The sequence below is a fragment of the Delphinus delphis genome, chromosome 3, assembly GCF_949987515.2.
Source record: "Delphinus delphis chromosome 3, mDelDel1.2, whole genome shotgun sequence".
Lineage (NCBI taxonomy): Eukaryota > Metazoa > Chordata > Mammalia > Artiodactyla > Delphinidae > Delphinus > Delphinus delphis.
In genome coordinates, this window is record NC_082685.1 from 143,427,598 (window position 1) to 143,439,668 (window position 12,071).

At 34.2% G+C, this 12,071-nt stretch overlaps 1 protein-coding gene and 1 long non-coding RNA gene across 3 annotated transcripts in view; one reads left to right on the plus strand and one right to left on the minus strand.

Annotated features, from left to right (window-relative positions):
• RANBP3L (RAN binding protein 3 like) overlaps positions 1 to 10,478 on the plus strand; it is a 47,687-nt gene extending 37,209 nt beyond the window's left edge. The window contains exons 11-15 of the mRNA XM_060009588.1: positions 218 to 348; positions 1,946 to 2,066; positions 3,716 to 3,858; positions 6,804 to 6,993; positions 9,273 to 10,478. Of these exons, the coding sequence (XP_059865571.1) occupies positions 218 to 348; positions 1,946 to 2,066; positions 3,716 to 3,858; positions 6,804 to 6,993; positions 9,273 to 9,316 (629 nt within the window). The 3' untranslated portion in view covers positions 9,317 to 10,478. The remainder of the gene's footprint in view (positions 1 to 217; positions 349 to 1,945; positions 2,067 to 3,715; positions 3,859 to 6,803; positions 6,994 to 9,272) is intronic.
• LOC132423629 (uncharacterized) overlaps positions 1 to 12,071 on the minus strand; it is a 39,840-nt gene that overhangs the window by 23,277 nt on the left and 4,492 nt on the right. For both annotated transcript variants that reach the window (XR_009519019.1, XR_009519018.1), the window contains exon 2: positions 6,051 to 6,156. This is a non-coding gene — a long non-coding RNA (uncharacterized lncRNA). The remainder of the gene's footprint in view (positions 1 to 6,050; positions 6,157 to 12,071) is intronic.

Sequence of the window (12,071 nt, forward strand, 5' to 3'; positions counted from 1 at the left end):
GCACATAAACATGACATATAAGCTTTAATAATTGTTTGACTTAATGATATGTGGGATCATTAAAGAGATCTGCCTCAACTCAAGCAGTTTGATTTTTTGGGAACACTCATTGTTATAAAAAGCTAAGGCTAAATGCATGTTAACAGGGGCAAGAAAGAACTTTCACAGTAGGGAAAATGGGGCGTTTTATGTGTTCTTTCCCCCTATTTTCTCTCAGGAACAGACTCTCTTAAGAATATACCCCTAACTGAATCAGCTGCTGCTTTCTCTTCTAAACCATCACCAAAATGTTTGCTGGAGAAAATTGATGTCATAACCGGGGAGGAGACAGAACACAGTGTGTTAAAGGTCTGTGCCTCATGTATTGCTCTTCCTGGCCGCACCTCCATGTGTGGAATAAGCTACCCTTAGCAGAGACAGCTTGAAAAATAAAGGCAGAAGTATACTTTTCAGAAAGACTGAGATGCTTAAATAAAAATGTTACAGGCTTCCAAGGATTATACCAATATTTTGTTGTATTCTTACATTTATATGTGTAATTTGCAGGAAAATGGATTGCTGTCTTTACAACCACGCCCGTTAGTCCCTTAGAAAGAAGACAACCAAGGACCCTGCCTTAAAACAACCTATATTTTACACTTTTCATGTCAGCTTTTATAATTTGTTGTTATCATATGATTTAAAATTCTATTTACACTGAAAGTTAAAAATGCAGATAAGATGAATTGATTTCAGTTCAAGATAATAAAAGGGTTTTTTGTTTTCCTTTAAAAGTTCCTTTTTTTACATTGACGTAGGGCTGATTTACAATGTTGTGTTAATTTCTGCTGTACAGCAAAGTGACTCAGTTATACATATATATACATTCTTTTTTAGATTCTTTTTCATTGTGGTTTATCTCAGAATATTGAATATAGCTCCCTGTGCTATGCAGTAGGACCTTGTTGTTTATCCTAAAGGTTCTTTTAAATCAGTTTTGAATTTCACATGAATCAAGAATTTCACAGATGTAGTATATAGTATCACACCTAGGATTCAAATGTTGAGTGGTATAGCTGTCAATCTAGGCATATGAAATGTAATTACTACAACTTAATCATTTTCAACAAAGCACAGATTTCCCTTAGCCTTTCTCCATCTGTTTTACCCCAAACTCTCTTCATTCCTATTTTCTTCCCCCTTGATCTACTGATACACTTACTGTACAAGTGTGTCTCACAGCATAACTCTCAGATCAGATTAATCCCAGATTCACTGAAGTAATCACTAGGGGTGAGGCCCTGGCATGCTATATTTTTAACAAGTCATCTAGGTGATTCTTGTACATAGTAGTATTTGAGAACCACCGGTAAGCATTAAATTATAGTATGGTACTCTGTGGTATCACATGCTAGTTCGGATGCTGTATTTGCTAAAATTTTTAAAGCATACAAATAATTCCATGATTCCTTAACTTTCAGATAAATTACATAATTCAAATAACATTGTTTAATTTATAAGTTGGTATATACAGATATATTGTTAAGTGAAAAAGAAAGATGTGGAAAGTATTTATGGTATTCTACCATATGGTATTCTATTTTTATAGAAAAAATAGGAGAAAAATATATACATATTGGCATGTATATACACACAAATATCTCTAGAAGGATAAACAAAATATTAGCAACAGTGATTACCTGTTGTAGGGGGTGAAAACTGGTAGATGGGGAACTAGTGTTGGTGGGGTTACTTTTCACTTTGTACATCTTTTTGCTTTTTAATGTTTGAACTATTCAAAAACTGTATTGTTTCAGAAGCTAAGTAAAATTTTAAAGCTGGCTTAGAAATCATTAACAAAGGTTATTCTGGTAAAGTATCAGACAAATAAAAGTGTTATAGCATAGGAAAGAAATCACTTTGAAAAGTTTTCTATATTTTGACATTTTAAAAAATTGTCCTTTAGATCAACTGCAAGCTTTTTATATTCAACAAAACAACACAGTCCTGGATTGAAAGGGGCAGAGGAGCTTTGAGACTGAATGACACAGCAAGCAGTGATTGTGGAACATTCCAGTCAAGACTAAGTAAGGAATCATTTTGTAAAGCGAGTCAGTATTTCTCAGGGAAATTTTTCCAATATAAGTACACATCATTTTCTGGAGATGTGTTATGTGTCAATAAATTAGACTGCTGTCAATAAATTAGACTGCTGTCAGTAAATTAAACAATTTTTTTAATGTACTATAGGAGTTTCCTATTTAAAGTAGGCTCTGATGTCAGACTATACAGGTTCTAGTTCTGGCTCCATTACTAACTGGTGACCTTGGACAAATTACTTACTCTCCTTCTGCCCCAGTTGCATCACTTTAACGTGGAAATAATAGAAGTCCATGACTTAGTGAGTGTGAGAATTCAGTGAGATGATGCACGTAAAGCACCTATGACCGAGGCCAGCAAACACCTAAATAGTAATCATTATTATTTAAAGGAATGTGATGAATTTATTTTTGAAGTGGAATCGTTTTTCTAAAAGAGAATATTTGCCCTGTAATTTATTCTTGGCATTCTAAACACAGTGTGTGGGTTGGGATGAGAGGTCAATTTCCAAGTAAATAAAGGTGTGTGGTTATTGAATCCTTCAGGCAGAGTGTTGGTCAGAATTTGGTCAGCCAAACCAAAAACCTGAGGAGGTTTCTGGCATCCAAAAGACACACTGGGCATTGTTCAGAGGTCCAAACTGAAAGTAAGCACAGGCAGAGATCTGGGCCGGGGTGGATGGGTTTACTGGTCAATATCGGGTGGTCAAATCTTGTGGAGGAGACCACAAGTAGAAGCTGGTAAATGGATATCTGGTGAGTTTCAGATATCAATCTCAAGAAGTGAGTAAGGAATAGAATTCAGACTGAGAGTTAGGAGCACTGGCAAACAGGTTTCTAAATAACCTGACTATCATTCCCAAGGCAGGTATTAGCTGTTTTCTACTCTGGTTTAATTTCACTCCTTCCACTACTTGCCCAAAAAATGCACAAAACAACTTTTCTTTTAATTAGACAGGTAATACATGTCCATTACAGAAGACGGAAAATATGGATCGACAAGAAGAAAAAAAATTAAGTTACTCATAGGCCTATCTTCCTGTAGTAGCTAGCTTCTGTCAATAAAATATATTCTTAAGGACTTTGTATACAATACATGTATACAATACATTGAAAAATTTGTGATAAATGGTGTCTATAGTACTTTGTAACCTGATTTTTTTTTCTTTTGCATAGTATGCCATGGTCACCTTTCTACATTAATAATTATCTTTCTTTAGTATTCTTAATGAGTTCATAATATCCTCAATAGCTGTACCATCATTTATTTAACTGATTCCATTTTTTGAATGCTTAAAGTTTTCGTTTCAGTTTTCTCCATTATAAACAATTCTTGGGTAAATATTCTTCAGACCATTATGTCCTCAAAGGAATTCTAAAATTTAACCATTTTTTAATATTATAGTAAAAAAAATATAGCATTTTTAGCATTTAAGCTAATAAAAAGGTCCTCCAACATAATAAAGCCCAATTTGGAAACCAAATTATAATCTAGTCAATTAAATTACAATTTAGTAGTGACAATAGAGTCTGAAAAACAACTACCAGATTTATTTGCTTTCCAAAATGGCAAATTCCTCTGAAAGGCTAAGGAATCAACTGTTCTGAAGTCTGATAAATTCATCTTCCTATTTTAGTTATGCACAATCAAGGCAGCCTGAGGCTGATTCTCAATAGTAAACTCTGGGCTCAAATGGAGATTCAGAAAGCAAACCACAAAAATTTACGAATAACAGCTACTGATTTAGAAGACTATAACATCAAAGTGTTTTTAATTCAGGTAAGTGACAAATTTCAGTGATAGAGGATTATCCTACTATATTTATAGATCTCTGCAGTCACATTTGTTTTTTTCATTTTATTAAAATAACCTATACCATTAGCAAAAAATCAGCCATTTATTATGGTTGTTTACAGTCTAATATAAGACCTAAATTTTGCATGAAATTTAGAGATTAACAACAGTTCAAAGCAGTCAATTGGTACTGGTCCCAAGACATTTGTATTGGTACATGCTGTCAAACCCCTACATTTTTCTTTACTATTAAAATTATGTCAACCATCTTACTAAATTCCAGAGAGACTACTGTCAGGATTGGCTCCTAGGAGGCCAGCAGAATCCACACCCTGATGCTTACACTGCGTGCTGAAATTGAGGCTTTGAAATCACTGGAAAGGAACCAGTGAGAAATGGAAAAACACAGGGCTAGCAAGTTAAAACAACCAGTCCAATAGCAAATTCCAATTCTGGATATGAGTCAGTCTCCAAGGTAACAGGATGGGAGCACAGCTTTAGCTGTTCCGGCAGCAGGAATGCTTGACCTCAAATACAAGATCCAGGCAAAAAAGACAGAGATGACATGAATCAGGCGAGAAAAAAGGCTGGATTTCCCCCATAGGCCGAGTCTCAGAAGACTTGAGAAGACTGAATATCTAAGCAACTCAGGTAGAAGATGACAATACAAGTAAATTGGCTTCCATATAATAATGAAAAAACAAAAGTTGGCAAGAGCCCACTGATGAAAAACCAAAGGTTTTATTAACTACCTGTAGGTGCACTGTTAGGTGTAAGTGATGTTGAGTGTTAAAATCTTAGAGTAAGATGTCTAAACCCTGTTTACCATTTAGGGAGATAATACTGGATACTCTGCTAGGCCAGATGCCCCTGTCTTTGAGTGGGTAAAGCAGCCTGTCTGAGATTGAGACTATGATTAGATTCAATTAGATTTAACTATGACTAGATTCTGCGGCTCAATATCTGGCCCATGCTCACTTTTTAAACTGTAGGATAATTTTTGGAGATTAGCAAACAAAATGCAATAAAAATCACCCAAAATTCCACTCCCAGAGATGGTCACTATTAACATTTTGGTCTTATACTACATTTTAGTATATACATGTATGTGTGGGTACATATATACATGTGTACCATACTGTACATACTGCATGACTTTCAGGCAAGTTATTTAGCCCTCCTAAACCTGATTTTACTCATCTGCCAATGGAAGACAATAATAATATACTTTATAAAGTGATTGAGAAGATTAAATAGCTAACATTTGATTGTGAAATACACATATGTAACCTTTTCACTTATCAATGAAAATGAGTGTTTTCTGTTATTAAATAGTTCATTCTTCAAGAATTCTTTTATAGATGAAAATAAATTCTGTTCTATTATGTACCATAATTTATTCCATTAATACTGTTTAGTTAAATACTTAGGCAATTTACTATGTTCATTATTATAAATTCTGCAAGGAATTCTCTATGTACATACATGTTAATTCTCTTGGGAAAAGGTTTTGACTTGTCTTGACACATTTATCTCCAGAAAGACTGAGTCAATTTTCATTCTCACCGGCATTTTCTTATGGTACTTCCTGGAAATTATTTTTAAGCATTGCAAATTTGTTGTCCAAAAATATATATATATTATTGTGCTTTTACTTCTTGTTCTGAATTTCTTGAATGAAAATATCTGAATGAATTTGGCTATATATATATACACACACTAGTGAAAGGCATATTTAAAATTTAATGTAAAAAAGTCAAGGCAGCAGAACTGTATTTATATTTCAATTACATATATTTTCAGTATTTGTTATTAATTAACCTACTGAAGAAAAATTACACCCTTGTACTTAATATAAAAATTAAATTGGTCAAGAGTCAACAAATATTTACTCAACATCTGCTATGTAATATCTAACATAATATGAGAAACAAAAATATTTTATTTAATGTGTATTTTTTTCCCTAAAAATAATTAAGGTAACTTAATAACATACAAAAGAAAAACCATATTTTAAGACCCTTCTCCCCAAAAGTTGGCATGTAGTTGATTCAACCCTCAGTTCTTGGTTTTGAAATATTTGGTAGCTCTCTGAAGGATTAGCAAAGAGAAAAATTTTCCCAGATTTTCTTTGAAATTGTGAAAAGATACAAAAATGTAAGCCACTGACATGTTACCTTAAAGAACACTGACTTTGATGACAAAAACGAAGTCCCAGCCAATCTGTCAACCAGCTGTTTAAATGCAGACAAGCTGTGTCTTTCTGAGCCATAATTTTCTCATCTGTAAAGGGAAGAGGAAACAAGTATTTACTGAATACCTGCACTATGTGCTTTTGCTAACATAAATGGAATAAATAACCTAAAGTTTTATTATAAGGATTGAAAAAATAAAAGGATATTATAACAGCAAATGTTATACCAATGTTCTTGTTATCATCATTTTTATATTAATAGCAACTGTAAAAATAGAAAAGTACTGAAAGCAAGGACTTCTGATGTGTTTATGGTACAACATCAGACTATTCGAATGAGCTCTGCTTTTCTACAGAGCTATGCAGCTTGCAGGGATGTCTAAGCAAGTGATGTAAAGGAAATGCAAGTCTTTTTCCCCCAACCCTAAAATTTTCTACAGTATAACACAGTGAAGGAAGGATGGTCTTAACAAACAAATTCAAATAGAAAATTTAAATCACAAAATTTCATTTTCTCAGTTTAAAATACACAAATTGGGACCTCATAAAATTATCTGCTCTAGGATTCAATTTGGTTCAAGATGAATTGGCTCTTTACCCTTTAGTTTCTAGGATTATTTATATTCTAGATTTATGTCATATAATTCCTTCCTTATTAATAGTGAAAGGTTACAAATGTGTAAAGTGTGGCTATTATTAAGTTACTTATATTAACAACTTAATTTTCCTCTTGCAGGCCAGTGCCAAAGATACAGGATGTATGCATGCAGCAATACATCACCGTCTTGTTGCACTTCGAAGCTTCTATAAGCAGAAAGATGCAAATCAAGCTGAAAGCCAGTCAGAAACAGTCCTCCAACAATTTAACTGTGATAGCTGTGATGAGGATGAGGATGATTTTATCCAAGACACTAAAACTAGATCAGGTAAAGAACTTTTTTTTTGTTAGTTCAGAGGTTTAAGAAAGAAATCTTATTCACAACCCTTTTATATGAAATAGATTTTTAAAAAGTGGAACTTGGGCTTCCCCAGTGGCGCAGTGGTTGGGAGTCCGCCTGCCAATGCAGGGGACACGGGTTCGTGCCCCGGTCCGGGAGGATCCCACGTGCCGCGGAGCGGCTGGGCCCGTGAGCTATGGCCGCTGGGCCTGTGCGTCCGGAGCCTGTGCTCGGCGGCGGGAGGGGTCGCGGCAGTGGGAGGCCCGCGTACAGCAAAAAAAAAAAAAAGTGGAACTTGTCTGTTCAAAGTGGGCAGGGGTTAGAGCCCTAGATGTTTGCATCTGAGAGGTGGGTTTGAAAATCACTGTCTTCTGCATGTGGCCTTCATTGGGATTTCACCAAAAGTCAGCCTTATTGTAATACCTGCACATCATTTGCATATACATTTCATAAAAGACCATATTTACAATGTAAAGTATTAATTGCTACACTGAAACTAACCAATTATTAATATTTCTCTTCACTTGTTCTCATTCTCCTATTATTGGCCATAATAGAAGAAATTATAAATACTCGTAATGGAACCAGCAGGCAAATCTGGCTTATTCCCTTTTTGGAATTTGACTGTTTTATTTTCAAAGACCTTCTTTACCTGGGGCAAAAGGCGCTATTTCTTTTATTACATCCGGATTCATGAATTGAACAAGGTTGCAGTGGAACCACTGGTTAATGGATTTCTAGGTTTTAGTGCTTGTCCTGATGAGTGAATTTAAAACTAAAATTCATCATTATTTTTGGAGAAAACCATTGTCAAGGAAATAATAAGCCCAGCTTTGTGGGTTTTTAAAATAATTTTTGTTGGAGTATCGTTGCTTTACAATGTTGTGTTAGTTTCTACTGTACAGCAAAGTTAATCAGCTATACGTATACATATATCCCCTCGTTTTTGGATTTCCTTCCCATTTAGGTCACTACGGAGCACTAAGTAGAGTTCCCTGAGCTATACAGGTTTTCGTTAGTTATCTATTTCATACATAGTATCAATAGTGTATATATGTCAATCCCAATCTCTCAATTCATCCCACCCCCCTTTCCCCCCTTGGTGTCCAAACATTTGTTCTCTACATCTGTGTCTCTATTTCTGTTTTGCAAGTGAGATCATCTATACCATTTTTATAGATTCCACATATATGCGTTAATATACGATATTTGTTTTTCTCTTTCTGACTTAACTTCACTCTGTATGACAGTCTCTAGCTCCAGCCACATCTCTGCAAATGACCCAATTTTGTTCCTTTTTACGGCTGAGTAATCCAGCTTTTTCATACAGATGTAGCTATTCCAATAAGTCGTCCAAGTATTTTCAGTAATATTTTCATTTAGCCCTGAATTCTGCTCTACGGAGGACTGACAAAGGACTTACAAAAATAGTGTGTTAGCAGGCATTTTCCCAATTTTTAATCATTTTAAATCTTAAAGCTATTTTAATCATACATAATTTAGGAATCTATCAAACAACATGTGCAGAACTTGATGAAATAGCTTCCTTGGCCTAATACTAAAAGTGTAGTCAAGAGGAAAGATGCACAGACATGCAGAGCAGGATCATAAACTGCTAGACTCAGTGAGCCAGAGAACTAAGCGAATATGATTCTTCTTGTTACTATTAAACAAGAGGTTTAATTTTTTTTAAATGTATAAATAAAAATTATTATAATGTTTATATTGTCACAATAAAATGGGATCTATTAGAAAATGGGTTGGTATCCATGAAAAACGTTAACTTGCAGTTAGGATTAAATGGCAAAATTATTTCATCAACAAATGACACGTTTATGAATAGAATCTATATTCTACCATATTCCATTTTAGGAAAGGGGTGATATGCAACTACCTTCATACAACATGAGAAACAATGGAAATAAGGCCAAGTAAATGCCAATCTTATGAACCCATCCTCTCCCCTCCTTACTTAGTACTTTCTCTAGGAAGTGTTACACACAAATGCTAAATGTTACGGAAGCAATAAAATGTCTGACTTTTTAAACTTTGTTGCCCAGGAATTAAGGAAAGGTTTAATTATCTGAAAATGTCACATTTAAAATTAGGAACATTTCCAAACGTTACTTAAAAATATGCAGATTCTATATATATTTTATTTCCTTGCTAGTAAGCATATTCATGAATATTCATGTTCAGTTGTATTCAATATTAATCCTAAATGAATACAATATTGTACAATAAATTATTTTAAATTTATATCACAGATTCTTCTAGGTGGACCCACAGACAGTCGGTTGCCTGTTCATGAGTGCTACCTACTATAAACATGAAAACATCTACAAAAAGATCACCTTACTGAAAAAATCTAAGCCATCCTAATAACTAAATGAGAAGATCCTATTCATTCCTGGAACAGTTTTTATAGAAAGGTCCAAGAAATATAATTTGTTGCAATTAAAATGTTTCTCTGTGTAGTATAATAATTCTGAGGTTTTATATTTTGATTATTGTGGAGAAAATGGCAGAATTTAAGAGACACATGGCCTTTGGAAGTTCAAAATTTTTCATTTTTGAAGAAGTTAATTTAGAATAAGATTTGGTAACTAATTTGGACTATTCATCACATTGATGGATACAATAGTTAAAATTATAAATTGCTGGATTTGATAAATGTCTAAGATATTTATTTTTTCAGTCATATATTGTCTGGCCATAAAACAAATATTTTACAAAACTTCCAGAGTCATTTCTTTGAAAAATGTTATAACTGCACGTTAACATGTTATTAAATCATGTTTTTCTTCTGGGAAATGTGTATTTTCATTTAACCTTTGGACTTCCTAATTCTATAATATTATATATTCATGGTATGAATTCCTTTAAAGAGAATATCTGCTCTTGCACTTGTATCTATCGCACCTTCTATATGCTTGACTCACGGTCAGTATTCAATATTTGTTAAAGGAATGAACAAAATACATTACCTATGTATCAAAACAGTAACTATACAAAAAGTGAAATATGTTAACTTGTTCTTTGCTTTATTTATGTAATTAAATTGTCATTAATATTCTAGTAGGTGAGGCTGTACAGAGACCTTTTATAGCCAAATGACCTTTTTTTCTTAAATGCCATTATTAAGGTAAAACACAGTAATTTCAACAATTGTGCAACAGAATTTTGATGTTCCTCTTTTGAGATTTGTTTCAGAGACACTTCAGGAGTTACACAAGTAGGGGCCACCACCTCACTGTGTGCTCACATGACCTCTTTCTTGTGGGAGCACGGGGAGGCTGTAGGGAGAAAAAGACAGCAGGTTCTCTGGTGTCTCTTTTTATAAGGACGTTAATCCCATCAGACCAGGGCCCTCATAACCTCATCTAGCCCTAATTACCTCCCAAAGCCCCATCTCCAAATACCATCACATTGTGGGATAGACTTCAACATATGAATTTTGGGAGAACATAAACATTCAGTCCATAATAAGGAATAATTCACAGTACAAAATGATTTCTGAAAACGTTCTGAACAGTGACAACATATTTGGGATAAGAGTATAGCTTCATTTCTACTTTGAAGAACAATATTCACATGGAAGTATACATGTGAATACATATTTTTAAAAAGTTACATTACTTTATTATAGTATATACCATAGATAATAGTAAAAGCAATTATATATATGCATTTATTGTCAAATCTAATGCTTGAAAGTTTAGCATATGAAAGTTGAATTACTCTTTTAGACTATAATTTAGCTAGTATGTTATAATTGATGAAAGTTTTGCTTTCCCTATCACTAACTATAACTTAGTAAAATTTAGCTACTGAGTATTTAACTTTCATTAATTCTTCTAGTGACTCCAGAAGAAATACAGTAAATAAAATCCTTTACTTCTAAATTAAGCAATGACTCAGGAAGTGGAGAAGAAAACTTAATGAAAGAGAGGAAGAGAGAAAAGGTTGAGAGAAGGAAAAAAAAAAACAGTAAAGAAGAGCTCTAACATGAAAGGAAGAATAAAAAGAATGGAAAATCAGAAGTTTTAAGTGTTTTCTTTTTAATTCTAAAAGAGTGACTCTGATGCAGAACAAACTCGGAGGAAAATTTTCATTAGAAGCATAATATAAACAGGGAGACATCTGGAGAAGATATTAAAGAATTGGTTCTCTTATAAGATCTTAGCTGATATGGGAACATTGGGATTATGCTAAATTGCTAAAGTAAAGCAGAGAAACAGAGATTTTCCTTATCTTCCTGACATGTTCATTCTTGACCCCTCTTTAGTTGTGGAGATGAATTTTCTCAATGCCTCAAACATTTTATTTAGGGATTATGACATGGCTACTAACAGCGGAAACATGATATTTAGCTTATGACTTTCAACCCATTTCCACTCTGCTATTCCTTCTTATACTCTTTATGCATATATTTAGTAATATTTTGGGGGGTAATAGAAATAGAAACATCTTATAGTTTCTCCTTGTCCTATATCTTCATCTAGCATTCTCCTTTTTGGCTTTTCTATATCCTTTGCCCCCCCCTTTAGTGTGACGTGATCAATCATATAATGACATTCATTTTCACAAGTTACTAGGTGGGTGATTTCAAAGCATACATCTTCTTCCATAGAAGCTGATTTTAAATAAATATATTTATTTATTTATTTTTGGTTGCATTGGGTCTTCGTTGCTGTGCGTGGGCTTTCTCTAGTTGTGCGAGCAGGGGCTACTTTCCATTGCGGTGTGTGGGCTTCTCATTGTGGTGGCTTCTCTTGTTGCAGAGCTCAGGCTCTAGGCGCACAGGCTTCAGTAGTTGTGGCACATGGGCTCAGTAGTTGTGGCTTGCAGGCTCTAGAGCGCAGGCTCAGTAGTTGTGGCGCATGGGCTTAGTTGCTCCACGGCATGTGGGATCTTCCCAGACCAAGGCTCAAACTCGTGTCCCCTGCATTGGCAGGCGGATTCTTAACCACTGGGCCACCAGGGAAGTCCCAGAAGCTGCTTTTATTAAAAGTTACTTAGATAAATATTCCCCAAATACACAAGATACACAAGATATATTTAAT